This window comes from Delphinapterus leucas, chromosome 20 (assembly GCF_059928025.1).
Source record: "Delphinapterus leucas isolate spDelLeu-1000000601 "Yukka" chromosome 20, BTC_Dleu_Yukka2, whole genome shotgun sequence".
Classification (NCBI taxonomy): Eukaryota; Metazoa; Chordata; class Mammalia; order Artiodactyla; family Monodontidae; genus Delphinapterus; species Delphinapterus leucas.
The window spans coordinates 18,212,391-18,234,468 of record NC_143148.1 but is presented as its reverse complement, the minus strand read 5'-3'; the positions used below and the strand labels follow the sequence as shown (position 1 = coordinate 18,234,468).

The window sequence follows — 22,078 nt, the reverse complement described above, 5'->3', positions numbered from 1 at the left end:
CTCTGCTTCCCTCATTCTCCACGTCTTAACTGTGTTCAGCACAAACCACCGCTCTTTCCGGGCAGGATTTTCTTCTCTTGGTTTCAGAAGCCCCTTTTTATCCCACCTGTCTGCACTCCCCTTCGCACCTACTTCTAACTGACCTCCAGACGCCTGTGGTGTCTCTCGGAGTTGAGTCCTCCACCCTCAACCCCTCGAGGGTACTTTCGTTTAGTATCTTACAGCTTTAAATATCATCTCTGTGCTGATAATCCTCAAATATTTAGTTCTAGGCTGACATTTGCCTTGAACTGAAGATCTGAACATCCAGCTGCCTACTTTACCTTTACATCCAGATGCCTAATGGCACACGAACCACACACAACACTTGCTTTTCTCTCTCCTCGGCCTCCCTCACCCTTGCCCCGTCTCCCGTCATTAAGAAAAATGATGCAGTAGTTCAAGCCAAAAGCTGTGCAGTCCTCTCTCTTTCCCGCATCTTTTTTTTTTTTTTCGGTACGCGGGCCTCTCACTGTTGTGGCCTCTCCCGTTGCGGAGCACAGGCTCCGGACGCGCAGGCTCAGCGGCCATGGCTCACGAACCCAGCCGCTCTGCGGCATGTGGGATCCTCCCGGACCGGGGCACGAACCCGTGTCCCCTGCATCGGCAGGCGGACTCTCAACCACTGCGCCATCAGGGAAGCCCTCCCGCATCTTTTTTATACAAGTCATCTACAAATCCATCAGCTCCATATCCAAATTACGTCTCAGGTGCACCCCACCTCTCTACACCTCCATTGTCACCCCCTAGTGGGATGGTGCTAACATCACTGGCCTGGGTGACTGCCACAGCCAGCTTGCTCTGCGGCCACCCGGCTGGCCTCCAGACAGCAAGACGGCCTTCTAAAATAAACATCATGCCACGTCACTCCCCGTCTCAAAAGGTTTCAAACTCCCTCCACTGCCGATGAAGCCCTGCCTCCCTCCCACCGCATTTCCCTCCACTCTGGCCCTTGTCAAGATGCTCGGGCCGAAAGGCCTTCTTTTAGTTCCTCTAGCAGGTGAAGCTCATTCCTGCCACAGGGTCTGGTCTCTGCACCTGTTGGTGCCCCTGCCCACGTGCTCTTGTACCTCTTCACATGGCTGGTTCCTCCTGTGACTCAAGCCTCAGGGCAAGCCCTGCTCAGGAGCCCCTCCCAGCTCCAGTCATTCTAGCACATTACACATTTTATTTCCTTTACAGCACGTACCCAAAATCACAACCACTTATTGCATATTTAGTGCCAGCTTTGTGGGGGCAGGGACCTTATCTGTCTAATTCCAGCTGTAGCTCCAACACCTGAGAAGGGCCTGGCACACAGTTGATGCCCAATCGATATTTGTTGAATGAATAAACACATACTGTTCTAGAGGGAAGCGTCCAAGGTACATAATTGAATGCAGCAAGCACAGAAGAGTGCGTATGCCACAATTCCTCCGACTTGGGGAAACAAAGGGATGTAACTGTGCACATGGACTTGCACAGGCTCAGACGCTTCCCAAGATCTCCCAGGAAACAGCTAACACTGTCCCGGACGACGTGAGGAGAGCATCTTCCACACATCATCTCAAGCCCTTCTGTATCAATTCAGTATTTTTTTTAACCATGAGTATGTACTACTTTTGCAATTGAAAAGAATTTAACCAGAAAAATAAATCAATTGGTTCTTTTATCTATAGCAGGGGTCCCAACCCCTGGGCCGTGGACCAGTACCAGTCCACAGCCTGTTAGGAACCCGGCCGCACAGCAGGAGGTGAGTGGCGGGAGAGCAAGCAAAGCTCCATCTGCCGCTCTCCATCTCTCCCCATCTCCATCTCTCCCCATCGCTCCCCATCGCTCCCGTTACCGCCTGAGCCATCCCACCCACCCCGCCCCACCCCTCATCCGTGGAAAAAGTGTCTTCCGCAAAACCGGTCCCTGGTGCCAAAGAGGCTGGGGACCGCTGATCTATAGGATTAAAAAAAAAAAGCTTTCCAGTGATCTCTCTGACCCAAGTTGAGCACATCCCAGTGATGACGGGCTTAGGAGTTCAGTCGTTTGTGGCACGTTACAAATGCAGGCAGGAGGCAGGGGTCCGGCTAAAGACCTCTGGGGCTGGACTCACACTGACTTCACTCCACGTCGCTGTTTGCTGCCAGGGGCCATCAGCACTCACCATGGACGATGTGGCATCCAGAAGGCTCACGACCTTCATCTCAATGTCGTTCTGGCCAAAGCTCTTCAGCAGCTTCATAACCTCACTCACAGTCAGCCACTTACAATCCACGTCTTGAACGGAAACAATATAATCCCCTTCCTTGGCTCCTGCCACCTATGAAAGTATGATTTAAATAAAGGTCAATGTTCTGTTCATTCAGATCCCTAAAGCAGTTCCCAAGTTCATTAATAAAATAGTTATCTGCACAAATTTGCTTCAAGAAGGCAAAAATTAATCCTTTTCTCTTTGGGCAAGAAAGGTATGAGAGGCCTTTCACATAAAGCAAGGCCTTTTACATAGAGGAACCCTACATTGAATCACCCACATACATTTGTTTGGGCAGCTCTCTTTATATTTTACCAGTTTCACTGTCTGCAAAGATGCCAGGGAGTTTTGCTCCCAATTTAGAAGGGTCCACACTTACGGCAGCAGAGCAGTACGGATCCAGGAAGTGGACTTGAACCGGGGAGTTTCCTCTCAGGGTGAACCCCAAGTCTCCTTCTTCTGCAGTGAAGTGAATGCTTCGAGGAGGCGTCCATCTCTTATTAGCCGAAAACACAGATAAAGGGCCCTTTGGAATAGAGCGTCATTAGCTGTAGGAGCTGAAGGCTGAATCAGGAACTTTTGAAAACCAAAAGAAATGATGCCTTATTGTCCTTACAGATTTCATTCGGCCCTGCTCCGAGACTAATGATACCATCTGGGATAATACGTGCTACAAAGTCATACAAGAATGTTAACTGCCATTTGCTCTAAAAGATCCAACATATTTAAGATAAAATTATCTTTTTAAAATTATCTTAATTTAAATAATCTTATATAACATCTCTAATTAAAAATCAGAAACATCTAAAAGTAGCCTTTTACATACTTGCAATTTATAAAACAGCTTTCCCCTCAAGTCATTATGAAATAAATGTTCAACATACCAGCTTCTGGAAGAAGTCCGTTACTGTCACCTTGGAGAACTGTGGTGGTATAATTTCAACCTCTCGCTCAGTTTTAGCTGGAAAAGAAGATTAAAAGTAAAAGCATAAATGTTTCTCTAATTGAAAGTTACCCTTGAAAACTCAGGCCTAACTCCATTTGGGTATCTACTATGAGCTATATCCCACTCTGGGGTAGTGACAATAAGACAAATTCCCTGCCTTCGAGGAGCTTATTTGTATTCTAGGGGACATCCAATGGTATTCATAAAATCCTACTGAGAAGTAACCTACGTTTCAGGTGTGGCTGTTATAGAAATACCATGCTTTCAGCACAGTTTCGGGCGAGATGTGCTTCCTCTCTTCAGTATTAACGTGTGATGCGAGGATTTCACAGTGAGAAGTGGGTTTGCCAAATCTCCACCATCATGTTCACGGCAGGCTCAAGCCAACCCTTCCCATGAGGCTAGTCAGTGTCTAACAAAGGATCCCGGTGCAGGCTAAGTATACATGAACAACAGCATAAAAAGAAAATATGGGGAAGAAGACTGGCACTGCCAAGAAGACTGACACACCCCTGTATTCACGGGACGGCCCTGTGGTTTCCTACAAACGAACTGCTTCACACAGCACTGGGCTCAGACAGGTTACTCATCCACTACAAGAGTGGTGCCACCACCCCCAGACAGCCTCGCCAGGAGCTGTGCATCTCCCTCCCTCTGTGGCGGTTGTCTCTACTGTGTGGACAAGGGGGTCAGGGAAGTGGCCTGTGTCCGTGAAGGAGAATCCCTGAGTGCCATTCCTGTTTCCACCAACCAGCTTGATCACCTGGAACAAAGACTTTGATCTCTCTAAGCCTCCACTGCCTCATCTTTAAGATGAGGGTGATACTAGTATCACCCTCATAGTACTGGGGAGCGAGATCTCACTTACATGTGGAATCTAAAACGGCCAAACTCTTCAAATCTATTTATGATAAAAACCCTCAATGAAGGGGGTATAGAGGGAACAAATCTCAACATAATAAAGGCCATATACGACAAGCTGCATGCAAACTTTTCCTCTAAGATCAGGAACAAGACAAGGATGCCTACTCTTACCATTTTTATTCATCATAGTATTGGAAGTCCTAGTCATAGCAATTAGTCAAGAAAAAGAAGTTAAGGCGTCCAAATCAATAGTAAAACTGACACTATTTGCAGATGACATAATCCTACTTAAAGAGAACCCTACAGACTTCACCAAAAGACCGTTAGAACTAATGAATGAACTCAGTAAAGCTGCAGGATAAAAAATCAATATACAGAAATCCATGGCATTTCTATACACTAATAACAAACTATCCGAAAGAGAAATTAAGACAATCCAATTTACAATTGCATCAAAAATAATAAAACACCTAGGAATAAATTTACCCAAGGAAGTGAAAGACCTCTACACTGAAAACTATAGGACATTCAAGAAACTGAAGAAGACACAAATAAATGGAAAGATACTTCCATGTTTGTGGACTGGAAAAATTAATATTGTTTAAATGGCCATAATACCCAAAGCAATCTACTAATTCAATGCAATCCCTATCAAAAATCTAATGGCATATTTCACAAAACTAGAACAAATAATTCTGAAATTTGTATGGAACCACAAAAGATCCCGAATAGCCAAAACAATCTTGAGAAGGAAGAACAAAGCTGGAGGTATCATGCTCCCTGATTTCAACTATACTGTGAAGCTACAGTAATCAAAACAGTATGGTATGGGCACAAAAATAGACACACAGATCAATGGAACAGGCCTGAAAACCCAGAAATAAACCCACGCATAGATGAACAATTAATTTATGACCAAGAAGCAAAGAACAGACAATGGAAAAAGGATGGTCCCTTCAATAAATGGTGCTGGGAAAACTAAACAGCCACATGCAAAACAATGAAACTAGATCAGTATCTTATACCATACACAAAAATTAACTCAACATGGAGTAAAGACTTGAATGTAAGACCTAAAACCATATAATAAAACATAGGTGGAAACCTCAGTGACATTGTTTTTAGTGATATTTTTGTAGATCTGACTCCAAAGGCAAGGGAAACAAAAGCAAAAACAAACAAATGGGACTACGTCAAACTAAAAAGCTTCTGCACAGTGATGGGAACTATCATCAAAATGAAAAGGCAATTTACTGAATGGGAGAAGACAGTTGCAAATTATATATGTGATAAGGAGCTACTATCCAAAGTATATAAAGAACACATACAACTCAACAGCAAAAAAACAACTCAATTAAAAAGTGGGCAGAGGGTCTGAATAGGCATTTTTCCAAGAAAGACATACAGATGGCCAACAGGCACATAAAACAACACTAATTATTAGGAAAATGTAAATCAAAACCACAATGAGATATCACCTCACACGTGTTATAATTGGCTATTATCAAAAAGACAAGAAATAACAAATGTTGGAGAGGATGTGGAAAAAAGGGAACCCTCGTACACTGTGGGTGGTACTGTAAGTTAGTGCAGCCACTATGGAAAAACAGTATGGAGATTCCTCAAAAAGGTAAGCATAGTTCATATGACCCAGCTATTCCACTTCCGGGTATTTATCTGAAGAACATGAAACACTAATTCTAAAAGGTATATGCACCCCTATGTTCATTGCAGCATTGTTTGCAATAGCCAAGATATGGAAACAACCTAAGTGTCCACAGACGGATGAACAGGTAAAGAACATGTGGTATATATATACAATGGAATACTACTCAGACAAAAAAGAAAAAAAAAAAAAAGAATGAAATCCTGTGACTTGCAACTAAATGGATGGACCTAGAGGATATCGTGTTAAGTGAAATAAGTCAGAGGAAAAAAAACCACGATATGATTGGAATCTAAAAAAATCCCCCAAAACAAATGAACAAACAAAACAAAAACAAACTCATAGATACAGAGAACAGATTTGTGGTTACCAGAGGGGTTTGTGGGGGGGAGGGATGGGCAAAATGGGTGAAGAGGGTCAACTCTATGGTGATGGATGGTAACTAGACTTGTGGTGGTGATCACTCTGTAGTGTATACAGATGTTGAATTATGATGCTGTACACCTGAAACTCATACAATAAAAAATAATAAATAAATAAATAAAGTCAAACTCACGGAAGCAGAGAGCAGAATGGTGGATGCCGGGGGCAGTGGGGGGTGGGTGCTGTGAGGAAATGTTGGTGAAAGGGCACAGAGTTTCAGTTATGCAGGATGAGTAAGTTCGAGAGGTCTAACACAGTAGGTGACTATTACGACACTATATTGTATGCGTGAGGGTAGATCTTAAGTGTCCTCACCACACACACACAGACGCGATGAGCTAGAGTTTGAAGCAATTTTCACCGCCAAAGTAAAAACTTTTCCCTGCACCCCCGGATCCACTGTATCAGTGAAAATTTTACTTCTTGTTTCATAATAAAAATAATTTTTGCCTGGGGGAAAAAAAGAAAGAAAGAAAATGGAGAAAACAGGGTAAAGGTCAAGCCTTGGAGCAGGAATAAGGATGCAGGTGGCTTTCAAACTATGGAGCCGAAGGTAAAAGACAGAGAGCAAAGCGCAGTTTCCCAGAAGGCAGGTGGCACGTGGGTGGGTGTGGGGCGCAGGGAAAACATCGAGGCGAAAGGCAGCTCCTGGGGTCTCCTGACTAGCGGTGGGGGCTGGAACCCCAGGGGAGGCCGTGAGACTTTAAGGGAAGGAATCTAGAGGAAGCAAGCCAGGGAGAGGAGACCCGCAAGAATGCCAGGAGGGGAGGTGGGTTTGGGCAAGACCATCAGCAAATAGGGTGGAGAGGAAAGCGAGGGCAGAAAGAACCAAGGTGGCAGGGCCCTGACGTCATAGGTGGCGTGTTGAGGGGCAGGAGGGGGTCGGCTGCCACCAAGGGGTCAACAAGGACGAAGACCATAAAGAAGGCCCTGGATCTGGGAAGGAGGAGGTGAGGACTCCAGGGCAAGAGCAGCACGCGGCCCTGTCCCAGTGCCCGGCACACAGCGAGAGTTTGCCCGGCCCCTGCAGGAGGAGCGCCCGAGCGCCCCTGCCTCTCACATGGCACACTCTGCACCTGGCACCGGCACCCAGGCCACTCACAGATGATGTCGGGAACGTCGATCAAGCTCAGCAGGTCATAGTCGTCACGGAGCTGAGTGTACTTGAGCCGGGACCGCTGGTGTGCCGCAGACAGCACCTCCTGCAGCACCTCGATGTTCCGGAGCTTCTTGCACAGGCTGGCCTCCCTCACGGACTCCTCGTGATGGGTAACAGCTCGGCACAGATGGGACTTGCCTGCCCACAGAAAATCAAGACCACAGGACACATGTCGTAAACTGCAACGTGAGTACCTCAAGGAGAGCCCGAGTGCCCAAGGATTCGCCCAGAAAGGTGGACGTTCTCTTTTCTGAAGGATCTGCCTGGATGGCTTCAGTCCCTCTAAATGTGTGTACAATATGCTCACTTGTGTCTATAAATCTTTCATTCAGCAAACATTTACCAAACATTCTAGGCATTAGAGATAAAGCAATGAACAAAAACTCGCCTCTGCATTCATGGAGTTTACATGTTAGTGGTTGAAGACAGATAATTAACAAGCAAAGAAACGTGTAATGGGTCGTGTGGCTGTAAGTTTCCGGAGAAAAATAAAGCAGAAATAAAAATAGGCAGATGTAGCACGAGAAGATGGGGAAGGGGGAGTCTCCCTTCTATTACAGGTGATCAGAAAAGGCCTTTTAGAAGGTAACTTTTAAGCGGAGCCCTGAAGGACGTGAGGGAGCAGTCAAGAGGATATCTGACAGAAGAGCGCTCCTAGAAGAACAGCAGCAAGTGCAAAGGCCCTGGGGCAGGAGCATGCCTGCATGTTTAAGGACAACAAGGAACTTGGGAGTTTGGTTGGAGGGAGTGAGGGCTGGAGAGAAGGGTAGGGAATGAGGCCAGAGAGGAACAGGGGCTTGACCATGTCCAGCCTCACAAGTGCAGGTGAGGAATTCTGCTCCACCTCTGGGTGAGATGGGACCACGAGGGCTCCCTGGTCAAAAGCTGGGCAAGCTGTGTGACCTCTCTGGGCCTCTGTTTCCTCAGATGAAAAATGGGGAGTCATACCATATGTATCTCATAGGGTTGTGTGAGGTTTAAGCGAGTCAATGTCTGTTAAGTAAGCACTACGTAAGCTTGGACCAGGGTGGTAGGTAAGAAGTGGTCAGATTTGGGATATTTTTCTAGGTAGAGCCAACGGGATTCGCTAATCAAATGCAGGGATGAGAAAGAAAGATGAGGGCGGAGAATGAGTCCAAGGTTTCTGGCCTGCACACCTAGAACGATGGAGCTGCCATCCCTGAGATGGGGAAAGTGCATGTGTGGGGTGGGGAGGGACAAGATCGGGTGGAGGAAGAATTCAGGTTTGGACATGGAAAGCATACTCACTCTGAGACCTGTTAGAGACCAAACTAGGACAATTCATGACCAGTTCTTAGATGTGGCCTAAGAAATGCGTCCTTCCAGATTAGCATGACCAAGGGCCATCCCCTGGACCCCGCTAGGGTGTTGGAAGATTGCCAAAGCTCTGGCTCCATCGTGGGAGCCCTGGTCCCTCACAGAACCTGTGAGAAACACAGCTCTGGAAGCCCGTTGAGGCCAGAGGACTATGCCTCCCGGTTTCTGAATCCAGAGTGGCCACGATGACTCGGGAAGCCCTACTCTCCGGGCCCTGCCCTGGGGACCTGTCTGGAGCTGCTGGTGAGTGGAAGTATCAGATGGGGCACAGGGAGGGAGGGAGCAGGAGAGCCGACACACACCCAGCCGCTGGCGCTGGTGAACGTTTTTCAGCGTGGCCAAGGGCGTCATCCCCTCTGGCATGTGGTCGTACAGCTGGGACAGGCACTTCTCCTGGTGGTCCTCATCTGAGCCAGGCTTCACTGCAACAAGAACCACAGGATAAATCCCTTCTTGCGGCTGCGGTGCGGGCTCTGTAGATGGCACCGCAGACCCACTGAGAGATCCCTCTTTCAACCACATCCCCAGGTTCCCTTCTCCAGCTTTACAAGGCACTTGGGATAACAGGTCTCCTTTCCGCCCCTGGACATACCCAGGCAATCCAGCCCAAGGTCTCCGTGCAGGGGGCCCGGCACACTCCAGGGGCTCATGATTTGGCTCCAAGCCCCTGCTCTCTACCTGCTCCCCATCACCCATCTCATGAACCTCCAAGCACAGCCCCACCTCAAACCTCTGGGGGCCTCCATGCCTGCACCCTCCCTGGCACGTGTCCCCTCCTGACTTCACCAAACCACCCACTGCTACGTCAACACTTCCGGCCTCCGTTCCAGGGCTCGCTCAGATTCTGTCCTCACTCTAGTTGTCCTTTCCCTCCTCGTTCAGCTGGAAAAGTCCTCCTCAGAGTCCCCAGGCTAACTCGAAGGGCACCACCTCTGAGGAACCGTCCATGACTACACCAAGGACTCCGACTGCTGCCTCATTTGTGTTCCTACCACAGTGACTGAAGCACTGTATTTCAGCTGGTTTACATGACTTGTCCTGCCTAATAGACCATGAAATAATACTAGCAGGAGCAGCTGACGCTTCCAGAGAGCCCACCATATACAAGGCACTATTTAGCTTTGCATAGAGGCATTTAGTTCTCACAACAGCCTGTGAGATAGGTTCTCTTCATGGCCCCATTTTACAGATGAGAAAACTGAGGCACAGAGCAGGTAAGTAACTTGCCCAAGATCACCCAGCTAGTAAATGACAGAGCTGAGATACGAACCCAGGCAGTGTTGGCCCCAGAGGTTTTCCTTTTCGTTACTCAGATGGCTGCCTTGATTAGCACCAATTGCAACAAAAGTCCCACCCAACCTCAGATCAGAGCCAAGACTATGGGGAGGAGGGTGAGGCACTCACTGCAGGCTGAACATTTAAGGAGGTGCCCCAAACTCAGCCATCAAGATATATATGATATTTTAATACAATTTTCTAAATATCAAAATTAATACAAAAATATTCATGATAAACAACCAATCAAAATTTTTTTTTTATTTCAGGTTCCCACATGGCTCAGTAAGGCACCGTTATTGCTCTGTGTCCTTATTTAAAATTTCAATCACCAAGGATTTTTTTGTCTTAGTTTTGATTCATTTACAATTATAATGTTAAAATATTATCTCAATCACTGAGTTTATCCCCTTAGATTTCGTGCCTGAGGCGAGTGCCTCCCTGGTCTAGACCTGGCCCTAGATTCCAGGTGAAACATCATCTCCATGAAGCTGTCTGTTCCATCCCAGGCAGAAGGAACGTAGGCTACCCCTCTTCCTCCCACAGGAAGGAACCACATAACCCCTAATCCCACCCTGTTGCCTGGGCCAACATGTAATCCCCACCCTCTGCCCCTAGGCTGTGAGCATCTCCCAGGCAGGTAGACAGCTCTCACTCATCTCAGAATCACCCAGAGGAAGCAAAACCACACCCCTGACCAAAGCCCAGAGCCCCGAGATGCCAAGCCTTACACTGGTGGTCGATGAGGAGGGTGGCTGTGAAGTAGTGGGCCAGGGCTTCGTAGTGGTGGGCCTTCACGCAGGCCAAGCTGGCCCAGGAGTATGGGATGTTCTCCTTCACTGGCTCCTGGTTCATGGCCATGTACAGCTGCCGATAGACCTCTCCCACCTACAACGGAAAAAATGTTGGGAACGAGGAGGGTGGCACAGGGGCCCTCACGTATCCGGGCTGCAGAAAAAGAGCCCTTTCTTCTAGGCAGCGGCCCCTGCCAGAGGTCGCTCCAGAATCTGGGAGCAACTCCAAGGTCTCCTAGCGCTGTCAGTGTCAGAGTTAACAGGGAGATCAGGCCACTGTCATTATGCTGGTTTTTAGGCTAAGCTGCAGATGGAATCAGTGATCCGTATCTGAAACACCATTACTTGCCAAGAAAATGCAAGCCAGCGCTCTGGCCAGCCTGGGCGGGCATGCTGCCCAGGTCACGGGCAAGCTGCCGTGGGAAGCCCCCGCTGCGTCCAGTGGGCCCACACCGATGAATCCCACTCACTCCGAAAGTCACGGGAAACAGCAAGGCTTACCTTGGCAGCCTCCTGAGCCACCTTCACCAGCACGAAGAACTCGTTCTGGATCCCAGAAAGGCAGATTTTCTCAAATGTGCTTTCTTGGGCTTGCGCCAGCATCATTTTCACCAGCACACTGAGCATGGCGGGACTCATGTCGTAACTTGGAGTGTGAGTAAACGTCTCTTTCAGGTAGTTTAAAACCCCTACGATTGGAATTGGTTTGCACGTTAGTTGGGGATCACATTTATTTCACCATGCTGCTCAGGAGTATGGAAAATGACAGAAGCAAAAATATAAAACCGGTGTCCTGAAGCATCTTTAGGAAAATCTGATTCTCAATTACCATAAGATCCAGCAATTCTACTCCTAGGTATAACCCCACAGAATTGAAAGCAGAGACTTAAACGGATACTTATACATGAATGCACATGGCAGCATTATTCCCAATAACCGAAAGGCAGAAACAACTCAAATGTCCATCCACGGACATGGGGATACACAAAATGTGGTATATACCTACAACGGAATATTTCAGCCTTAAAAAGGAAGGCAATTCTGACACACGGTACAACATGGATGAAGACATCACACTAAGTGAAACAGGTCCATCACAAGGACCAATGTCGTATGACTCCACTGGGTAAGATGAGGTCTCTGGAACAGTCAAATTCATAGAGACAAAAAGTAGAATGTTTCCCAGGGGCTGAGGGGAGGGAGGAACGGAGATTTAGTGTTTAATGGGACAGAGTTTCTGTTTGGGGTGATAAAAAAGTTCTGCAGACGGATAGCTGCACAACGATGTGACTGTACTTAGTGCCAACGAACAGTAATCCTAAAGATGGTTAAAATGGTAGCTTTGTTATGTATGTTTTACCATAGCTAGAGAACTTTTGTTTTCCAGCTCTCTTCCAAAACATTTACGTCTGTATCAAGCAAGGAAACCAGCCTGCTCCCTATCCATTCCTGTCTCACCTGGGACACTTGTGAGAAATTCCATACGTGACTACACATTTGATGGAGGCGAAGGTAGAAGGCAGACAGAATGACGGAAGGGCTCTCAGGCGGACATGCTCACACTTAACCCCTGGGTCATTCAGAAATTGCGGGCTTTCCCCCAGGACCTCAAGAAAGATCAACTCAGCCACTCCAGTGGAAATTTTCATGCCGTAGCCCTCAGCTGACTTTTTTATGTGTTAGAAAAGTGTCACAGCATTAAATGACAATCAACCTGGAGCTGAAATAAAATCTCCGGCACAAATCCCATCTGACTGGTTCTTCTGGTGTTGCTGCAAAGCATACACTGCCCTGCAGAAGGAAGGCGACGGCTGCAGGCTGTCTGCTCCTTTCTGGGGTTCGCTCCTACTCTGTTCTCAAGCTTTGTTTTGTCCATATCTCTGGAATCTTAGAGACAGGTCACCAAGCATACCTGCTGCAGAGTCCTCAGAAAGAAAGATGAGCCCAGAAAAGGATTTACAGTGAAAGAAATCAACTCCCACGTGGAATTTCACAGTGTCGTTTCCTCCCAAGGGATCAAGCGTTTTAACCAAGCAATTCCATGATCAGCCAAAATGGCAAAGCCACAGTTCTTCACGGCCTTGCAGAGCAAAGTCAGATACCCCGAAAGTATCTGCCAGGGGTAACACTCCGTAACAGAGTGACAAGGACTGGCACAGAAGGGAACTCGCTGTGGAGCCAGCTCAGTGCATCACGAGTTGGTCTGTGCTTGTCACTGCTTTTGCCCACTATTCCCTGGGCCGAGACTGCTGGTCACAGGCCCTGCTAGAGGGAAGCAATGCAGGACCCTCGAACACCCATGAGGCAGGCCTGCCCGTTGCACCTCGCCTGGCAGCCCCCGGTCCTCTACAGGCTGGCACTAAGTGTCACTTGGTAGGGGGCCGAGAAGAGCACCCTTGGGTGAGCGGGCTTCTCAGAATGAGCGTAACAGAAAGGCAAGGGTAGTAATATGCACCAAACAGGCACGTCTGATGAAAGAAAAAAGAAAAAGCCTACGTTCCCACCATTTGAGAAAACTTATTCTCTTCTTCGCAACTGTGTTCAAAGAAACAGTCCATTCACCGCCATCTCTGGGGCCACTCGTTTGGAAAAGATTAATCGTTAACTACTGTGTACACAAGCCATATTCAGACAGAAACCGGGTTTGAGCCAATAAGCGATTTTCTTGGTGGGAAGATACACCGGCTCGGGAAACTGGCCTGGCCCTTTCAGGCCTGTGAGGCCAAGTGTGGGCCTGTGGAGGACCCACGAACCCCCTTCAGCTGGGGTACCAGGGCCACCTGGCAGGGCCAGGGCTCTATCCCGGCAGCCCTCGCAAAGACACACCTGCGGCTCTCTGAAAGGCGTCCACTGTGCTCTGCAGCCCAGCTTCCGTCTGTCGATTGCACCGGGTCCCGATCTGTGTGTACAGGGCTCCAATGTTAAACAGAATGCTGGCCTTCTCCAGCAGCAAGTTCTGTTGGCTAACCGGAACCCCCGTGAGGGAGTCATACCTATTTAAAAGAAACGTCTTTTGAGAATATGAATTCCTTGGCTAGTGAGTGCCACCTCTGGGTAAAAATGGACAGAACTTAGTTCTTGAATAAAGCTCAAAGATGCACATGCAATGAGGTTTTATTTCCAAGCAAGACGATGGGCCTGATCATACTGAATAAAGACACCCGCAAGCGCAAACTGAAATAGGGATTCTCAACCGGGACGTCCTTCCATAGGTGAATGGATATACAGACTGTGGTACAGCTACACGGTGGAAAATTATGCAGCACTAAAAAGAAATGAGCTATCAAGCCATGAAAAGACATGGAGAAACCTTTAATGCATGTGACTAAGTGAAAGAAGCCAATCTGGAAAGGCTACATACTGTATGATTCCAACTATATGACATTCTGGAAAAGACAAAAAGAATCAGTGGTTGCCAGGATTGGGGGTGGGGAAGGGTGAGGACGCCTAGGCGGAAGGCAGAGGATTGCAGGGTAGTGAAACTGTTCTGTACGATACTATGATATGATGTGGATACATGTCATTATTACATTTGTCCAAACCCATGGAAGGTAGCCCACCGAGAGTGAACCCTACTGGAAACAACGGATGCTGGGTGACAGGGAGCCAATGTAGGTTCGTCAGCTGTAACAAAGGGAACACTCTGGTGGGGCGATGTTGACAGTGGCGGAGGTCGTGGGTGTGCAGGGGCAGGGGTTCTACGGGGACTCTCTACACCTCCCACTCAATTTTACTATGAACCTGAAACTGCTCTAAAAAATACAATGTACTAAAAAAAAAAAAAAAAAAAAAAGAAGGCTTCTCCTAAATGAAATATAGCAAATCCTAACCCTTCATAATTCTTCCTGAAGTCTAAAAGACTCAGGATATGTTTTAAAGTTCACCTATCAACCAGGGGATAGATATGGAGCTTCTTCCTAATTCAACACTAAGGAGAAGTCACATTTGGCCCTTTCACCCACGTGCCGGCAGCTAACACATCTTTAGGAAAAGTCATCTGCCTTTCCTTCCAAAAGGAAGCATGGATAGCCATCTGCTGTGGTGAAATTAAACTCTGAATAGGCCCCTTAGCTACTGGGATTTACTTTCATTTCACACAGCCCTAAGCAACTCAGAGAAGAGGTATAGCATCTCCAAAATATTTAGACAACACTAATCATGGTAAGTACCAACTCCGGGGAAGAATCCAAGGTTCTGCTTCAGTTTGTAAAATCTGATCTATTTCTGTCTGCTGCCCTTGTCACTGGGACAAAACCTGATTCCCACTCCCATGCCATCTGGGACGAGAATCTTGTTTCTTGTTAGTTCCACCTCAGAGCCCCAGTGTTTCCCCCGCGATAAAACGAGCATGAAAAAAATGCCTCTTCTCCTCGGCTCACTTGCTCTGAGAAGCAAGAAGCCATGGTCCGTTGGAGCCTTCACCCCCTGGATCCCCTTCATAAATAAACACTGGTTTATCTACATGTCTCCTGTATTAATGGGACAGTTAGAAAGAGGAGGCCACAGTGCAGAGGAGCCTCCGTGGGACAGAGGCTCCCAGCGGTGGCCAGAGTGGGAAAGCCCCAGCCCAGGCACGTACCAGGTAAACAGGATCCCCATTTGTCGGGTGGGTGGGAAGAAGCGGCTCTCAACAAACCCCAGCTGGATGAAGTAACTCAGCAGCAGCTCGACCCCAGCCTCATCTCGGCTGGGCGTCCGACAGGCCTGAAAGGAAAGGAACCACTGAGGGGGCTCGAGGGGGTGACCGGGTGAGCATAGTGCAGACAGCCAGGCAGGGAAGATGCTCACACACGCTATTTCTCTGGAGCCTAGGCCCCAGTGCTGGTATCATGAACTCTAGGAGAGATGGGCAAGGCTGGAGTGAACTCATGAGTCCTGGAACCCAGCCCCAGACATGTATGTCTGTCCCCTCTGTGGTCTTCTTATGTGGCAAGTTGAATGGACGATTCTGACAGTTCCTCCCTACCACCTCCGACCACCAGCGATTCTACAAGGCTTCAGATGAGATAATGGGATCATTTGAAGACTCATCAAGCTCTAGTAGCCACCCTCCTCACCCTGCCGCACACAGGAACATACTTGTCTCAGATCCATAAGATCTGCTATTTCATCTTCATAGAGGTAGCTGTCTTCACTGTAATGTTCCAGAATAAAATCCTGTAAGAAAAATGAGATACTGTAAGGTGTGACTCAAAACCGTAAACAGGTAAAATAGTAATGTCTAAGGTCCCCCCCTTTAAAAATACATGTAGACAGACTTCCCTGGTGGCGCAGTGGTTAAGAATCCGCCTGCCAATGCAGGGGACATGGGTTCGAGCCCTGGTCCGGGAACATTCCACATGCTGCAGAGCAACTAAACCCGTGCGCCACAACTACTGAGCCTGCGCTCTAGAGCCCGCGAGCCACAACTACTGAAGCCTGCGTGCCTAGAGCCCGTGCTCCGCAACAAGAAGCCACTGCAATGAGAAGCCCGCGCACCGCAACGAAGAGTAGCCCCTGCTGGCCACAACTAGAAAGCCTGCGCGCAGCAACGAAGACCCAACGCAGCCAAAAATAAATAAATAAATGTTTCTTTAAAAAAAAAAAACAAACATGTAGAATTCATAAAAACTTATGGGAGAGTGTACACTGCAGTGATTTTCTAAGTGGTGGGATTTATTTTCTTAATTTTATTTATGTATATTTTAAATTTTTGTTTTTGTTGCTTCAGTAAAAAGGGAAGTTGAAGTTATTTTTTATTTAAAAATGGGGACTTCCCTGGTGGTCCAGTGGTTAAGACTTCGCCTTCCAATGCAGGCGGTGCGGGTTCCATCCCTGGTCAGGGAGCTAAGATCCCACATGCCTAGCGGCCAAAAAACCGAAACATAAAACAAAAGCAATATTGTAACAAATTCAGTAAAGACCTTAAAAATGGTCCACATCAAAACCAAAATCTTAAAAAAAAAGTGTCTTGGCAGCACAGTTAAGTGACTTGCATAAGTGACTATAAGTTCAATAATTCTAGCAAACATCACAGATATTCAGGGGCTCAGACCTTCGTCCTTTGGGCACAGGGTCTTCCTGGCAGAGGGAACTCATGTCTGGGGACTGTTACGAGGATGCTACCCTCAGGGTCTGTGATGGGAACCTTTGTGAGAGCAGCTCCGTGCACTTCCACAAACAAAGCACCCCTGTGAGACCTCCAACGGGGTCCAGTGTTTCATGACCACTTGGTGAGTTCATTCGGTCATAAGATACATTGACGAACACCTGCTATGTGCCAGGCACTGTTCACAGTGCTAGGGCTACTTCAGTGAACAAAACAAAGATCTTGCCCCATGCAGCTTATAATCTCACAAGGGAGCACAGACATTAAGTAACAGGCACAACAAATAGGTAAATTATATCATATATTAGGAGGAGGCAAGTATTACAGGAAAAAATAAGATGAGTATAATGGGTATGGAGAATGGATTCTTGCATAACATCCTCCATAAGTGCTGGCTCTCCCTGGCTGCAAAAAGTTGAGGAGAGAGATTGTTCATTACATTTTCCCAAGTGTCTGTGAGTATTCTTTTTACACGCTTTCTACATTAAAGACCCTTCTGCTTTTTATATGTTCAATGAATACATACACCCATATACTCTCCACTTACAAAAATGGGACTGTACTGAATGAATATACAACATTGCTTTGCTTTTTTTTTCTTTTTTTTTTTGGCTGCACCATGAGGCATGCAGGATCTTATCTTAGTTCCCCAACCAGGGATCGAACCTGCGCCCCCTGCAGTGGAAGCGCAGAGTCTTAACCAGTGGACCATGGGGGAAGTCCCTGAAATGGTTTTCAAATATAATTAATTATGTTATTAGTGACATTAAGTATGGTGAGTATGATCTGGGGGACAAAGCTCCTCTAGGGCTTCTCTGATGACATCCCTGAGAGCAGCGTTAGGGCCACGACTCAGGAGATGCTCCAGGATGAGAACTGTATCCTTTCCAGAGCAGCACGCTGCTCTGTCAACTACTACCGTGGACACTGGCAAAAATGTTCTTAAAATTAGGAGAGAAATTACACTTAAAATGAGAAGTTAAAAGAGAAACTTTACGTCAAACTCACAGAGGTCAAAGAGGATTTTGATACATTCTAAATGTATTCTTGACTTTGAAATTTAGTAATCTAGGATTGATTTACACATATTTAGTAGAATAAAAAACATCAAGCTGAAACCCACTGTAAATATCGGGGGCAAGACGAGGATGTCTGCCACCACTGCCATTACTTAGCGTAATTCCGAAAGTTCTCTAGCCAACAATTTAAGAAAAGTAAGATATAGATGTTAGAAAGGAAGAAACAAAATAATTTTTGTGCAAAATAATGGTGTTTTTACAAACTCCAAGAGTGTCAACTAAAAAACCACAAAACTAATAAGAATTCAGCAAGATGGCCAAAAAGTTAATACTAAAGTTAATAGTCCTATAAAGAATAGACTTGTGGTTGCTAAGGAGGAGAGGCGAAGGAGAGGGATGGACTGGAAGTCTGAGACTAGCAGATGCAAACTATTATATATAGAATGGATGAACAATGAGGTCCTATTGTATAGCACAGGGAACTATATTCAATATCCTGTAAAAAATCATATTGGAAAAGAGTATGAAAAAGAATATATATATGGAGGGCTTCCCTGGTGGCGCAGTGGTTGAGAGTCCGCCTGCCGATGCAGGGGACACGGGTTCGTGCCCCAGTCCGGGAAGATCCCACATGCCACGGAGCGGCTAGGCCTGTGAGCCATGGCCGCTGAGCCAGCGCGTCCGGAGCCTGTGCTCCGCAACGGCAGAGGCCACAACAGTGAGAGGCCCACATACAGAAAAAAAAAAAAAAAAAAAGAATATATATATGTATAACTGAATCACTTTGCTGTACACCAGAAACTAACACAACATTGTCAATAAACTATACTTCAGTCAGAAAAAAAAAAAAAGTTAATAGTCTTCCTTTCTTACACAAACAATAACCAGTCAGAAAAACAGAACAGGGGATCAAAACCTTTCACAATTATAACAAAAGTACAGTATCCCTAGGGATAAAATTAATTAAGCAGATAACTATTAAACGTTACTGTAAGACGTAAGTTACTTCATTGTTTCATTTATTCATTAAATCACTTTTTTTTAAACAAGATAGACATGATCCCTGCCCCCATAAAACTTGCTGTTTGTTGATTATCAACAATTGGAAATATTACGTTCATGGATGAAAATGTACAATATTGTAAAGGTGCGATTTTGTCCAAATTAAGCGATGAATCTAATGAAATTTCAGTCAAAACCCAAAAGCGCTATTTTGGAGAAACCTAACAAAACATGGAAGTTAAAAACATGGAAGAAAAGCCAAGAACATTTTGGAAAGCATAGTAATAAAGAAGGATTGCTCCAATTGGTGTTAAAGCACACGGGGATTAAACAATGAAACCAGGTATGGAGCAGAAACAAAGTGAAGCAGGTATATAACATAAGCCAGCATTCCAAAGAAGAGGAAAGCCTGGAGCATCCACCAGCTCCAGGCAGGAAGGAGGGGCACACAGGTGAATTTAAGGGAAGAACTTTTTTTTTTTTTTTTTTTGGTACGCGGGCCTCTCACTGTTGTGGCCTCTCCCGTTGCGGAGCACAGGCTCCGGACACGCAGGCTCAGAGGCCATGGCTCACGGGCTCAGCCGCTCTGAGACATGTGGGATCTTCCCGGACCGGGGCACGAACCCGCGTCCCCTGCATCGGCAGGTGGACTCTCAACCACTGCGCCACCAGGGAAGCCCAAAGGGAAGAACTCTTATAGTGATGTGGGCAGGGTTATGGGAAACCACAGGATTGTGCAGGACCTCCAGAGCCATTAGAACCATAGAGTTGAAGGGTCAAGGGGGAGAAGGAGCTATGGGAACCCGGAGAGGTGGCTGCCTGAAGTGAGCATCCAACAGCCACGAGGACCTTCCCTGCTGGGGGGGATTGTAAAAGGTACCCAGCTGAGGGAGCTGAGGAGTTAAAAGCCCCGACTTCCCTTTCTTCCCATCCTCTCATCTCCTGCTGATGCTACTCCCCCTCAGACACACCCAATAGAAAGCCACAGAGCAGGGTAGAGGAGGGCTGAGGGGGAGGGAGGGGCACGCCATGCAATGGACAGTATCCAGCACCACAGATGGATTTTTTTTTTTTTGCATTTATTTATTTTTGGCTGCGTTGGGTCTTCCTTGCTGCGTGCGGGCTTCCTCTAGTTGCGGCGAGCGGGGGCTACTCTTTGTTGTGGTGTGTGGGCTTGCGGTGGCTTCTCTTGTTGTGGAGCATGGGCTCTAGGCGCACAGGCTTCAGTAGTTGTGGCACGCGGGCTCAGTAGTTGTGTTTCGCTGGCTCTAGAGCACAGGCTCAGTAGTTGTGGCGCACGGGCTTAGTTGCTCTGTGGCATGTGGGATCTTCCCGGACCAGGGATCGAACCCGTGTCCCCTGCACTGGCAGGCGGATTCTTAACCACTGCACCACCAGGGAAGCCTCACAGATGGATTCTTTATACATAGTTCAGGAGAAACTGGCTACCCATTTTTTGGTGAAAATAAAAAGAGTACTACACCTCATTTTTTTTACACACAAATTCCTGATTGATTAAAGATTTAATGTTAAAAAATTTTAAAGCACTGGAAGAAACTATAGCAAAATAGTTATGTCTTCTTGATGTGGAGAATGCCTTTCTGAACATGTTGTCAAGGAAGAATTGTTAAGGGAAGAACTGTTAAGCTTAACAACATAAAATCTGTTTGGAAAAAAAAAAGATGTACTTTTTAAACTGGTATTGCTTGTAAAACAAGTTAAAGGAGAGAACCTACTGGGAGAAATATTTGTAACGTACATAACCAAGCATTACTCTCCTTCATATGTAAAAGAACTCTTAAAAGCAACTCTATGGTAAAGCAGACAAAGGACAGAAATAGGTATTTCCAAAAGGACACATGTAAAGGACAAATAAACAAAAGCGGGAACTCTAGTACTGATCAAAGAATGCAAACTGTCATGATATCACTTTTGCCTGACCTCACAAAATCAAAATGATAAGCGATACCCAATGTAAGCAGTCATACACTGTGGGAATGTAAGGCAGGACCACTTCTGGTGGGTAATTAGGTAACATGTATTTTTTTTTTTTTTTGGCTGTGCTGCATGTGGGATCTTAGTTCCCTGATAAGGGATCGAACCAGTGCCCCCTGCAGTGGAAACACAGAGTCTTATCCACTGGACCACCAGGGAAATCCCTAACATGTATCTTTGACCTACCAAATCCTCATCCAGAAATTTATCCAAAGGGAATATTCAGCAAAGTGTGCAAACGTGCTCAGAGAGCTGCTGACAACGGTCTACGGCCATACCACCCTGAACGCGCCTGATCTCGTCTGATCTCGGAAGCTAAGCAGGGTTGGGCCTGGTTAGTACTTGGATGGGAGAGCTGCTGACAACGGTATTTGAAAGCTGCCTTAAGAATGAAATTGGGACTTCCCTGGTGGCACAGTGGATAAGACTCTGCACTCCCAATGCAGGGGGCCCGGGTTCAATCCCTGGTCAGGGAATTAGATCCCACATGCATGCTGCAACTAAGAGTATGCATGCCACAACTAAGGAGCCAGCGAGCTGCAACTAAGGAGCCAGTGAGCCACAACTAAGGAGCCTGTGAGCCGCAACTAAGACCCAGCGCAAATAAATAAATAAATATTTTTTAAAAAGAATGAAATTAATAGCTACCTTATTTAGCACCTACTACCAGAAGACACCATGCTAAGCCTGAACAGATCACAGGAGTCTCACAGCCTCCTAAGGCAGGCTCCTGATCAGAGGACAAGATCGGGTGCTCAAAGATTAAGTACTGAGCAAGTTACATAGCTCAGTGGGGAGACGGGGGGCGGGAGAGGGAGGTGTGTGGCTGTGAGGGATCTTTACATGTCTCGATATTTTCGGAATGTTTTGCAATACTGTTCTCAGTCGGAAAAATAAATTAATAAAGACATATTTAAAAGCAAAAAAAACGTGAATTCTCTGAAAGGGAATTGATTTTGATCGTGTTTTTTTGTGAAGCCATTTTAAAGTCCATTTATTTAAAACAGAAAAAAATCAGACCATGAAGCTTCAATGACCATTAAACATCACATGGATACACAGATTTGAAAGACAACTTGAATTGCCCTAATTCAGTCGGCCAAACTACTTCTGTGGCACCTGTCTGTGTTACTCTCAAGGACAAATGTGGAAGGAAAAACAGAACATCCCCCAAACATTCTCATTTTTGTATGACTGACATTTGTAGAGTCCTTTTTAGGCTAAAATGACATGGCTGGAAGCCTCAGCT

General features: G+C 46.5%; 1 protein-coding gene across 1 annotated transcript in view; it reads right to left on the bottom strand.

Moving 5' to 3' along the window:
- Window positions 1–22,078, bottom strand: part of RHPN2 (rhophilin Rho GTPase binding protein 2) — a 59,301-nt gene that overhangs the window by 4,273 nt on the left and 32,950 nt on the right. Inside the window, exons 5-14 of the mRNA XM_022585833.2 lie at window positions 15,805–15,882; window positions 15,305–15,429; window positions 13,552–13,718; window positions 11,227–11,414; window positions 10,663–10,819; window positions 8,959–9,078; window positions 7,262–7,456; window positions 3,145–3,221; window positions 2,640–2,786; window positions 2,174–2,329 (exon numbers count right to left, since the gene is read on the bottom strand). Of these exons, the coding sequence (XP_022441541.1) occupies window positions 2,174–2,329; window positions 2,640–2,786; window positions 3,145–3,221; window positions 7,262–7,456; window positions 8,959–9,078; window positions 10,663–10,819; window positions 11,227–11,414; window positions 13,552–13,718; window positions 15,305–15,429; window positions 15,805–15,882 (1,410 nt within the window). The remainder of the gene's footprint in view (window positions 1–2,173; window positions 2,330–2,639; window positions 2,787–3,144; window positions 3,222–7,261; window positions 7,457–8,958; window positions 9,079–10,662; window positions 10,820–11,226; window positions 11,415–13,551; window positions 13,719–15,304; window positions 15,430–15,804; window positions 15,883–22,078) is intronic.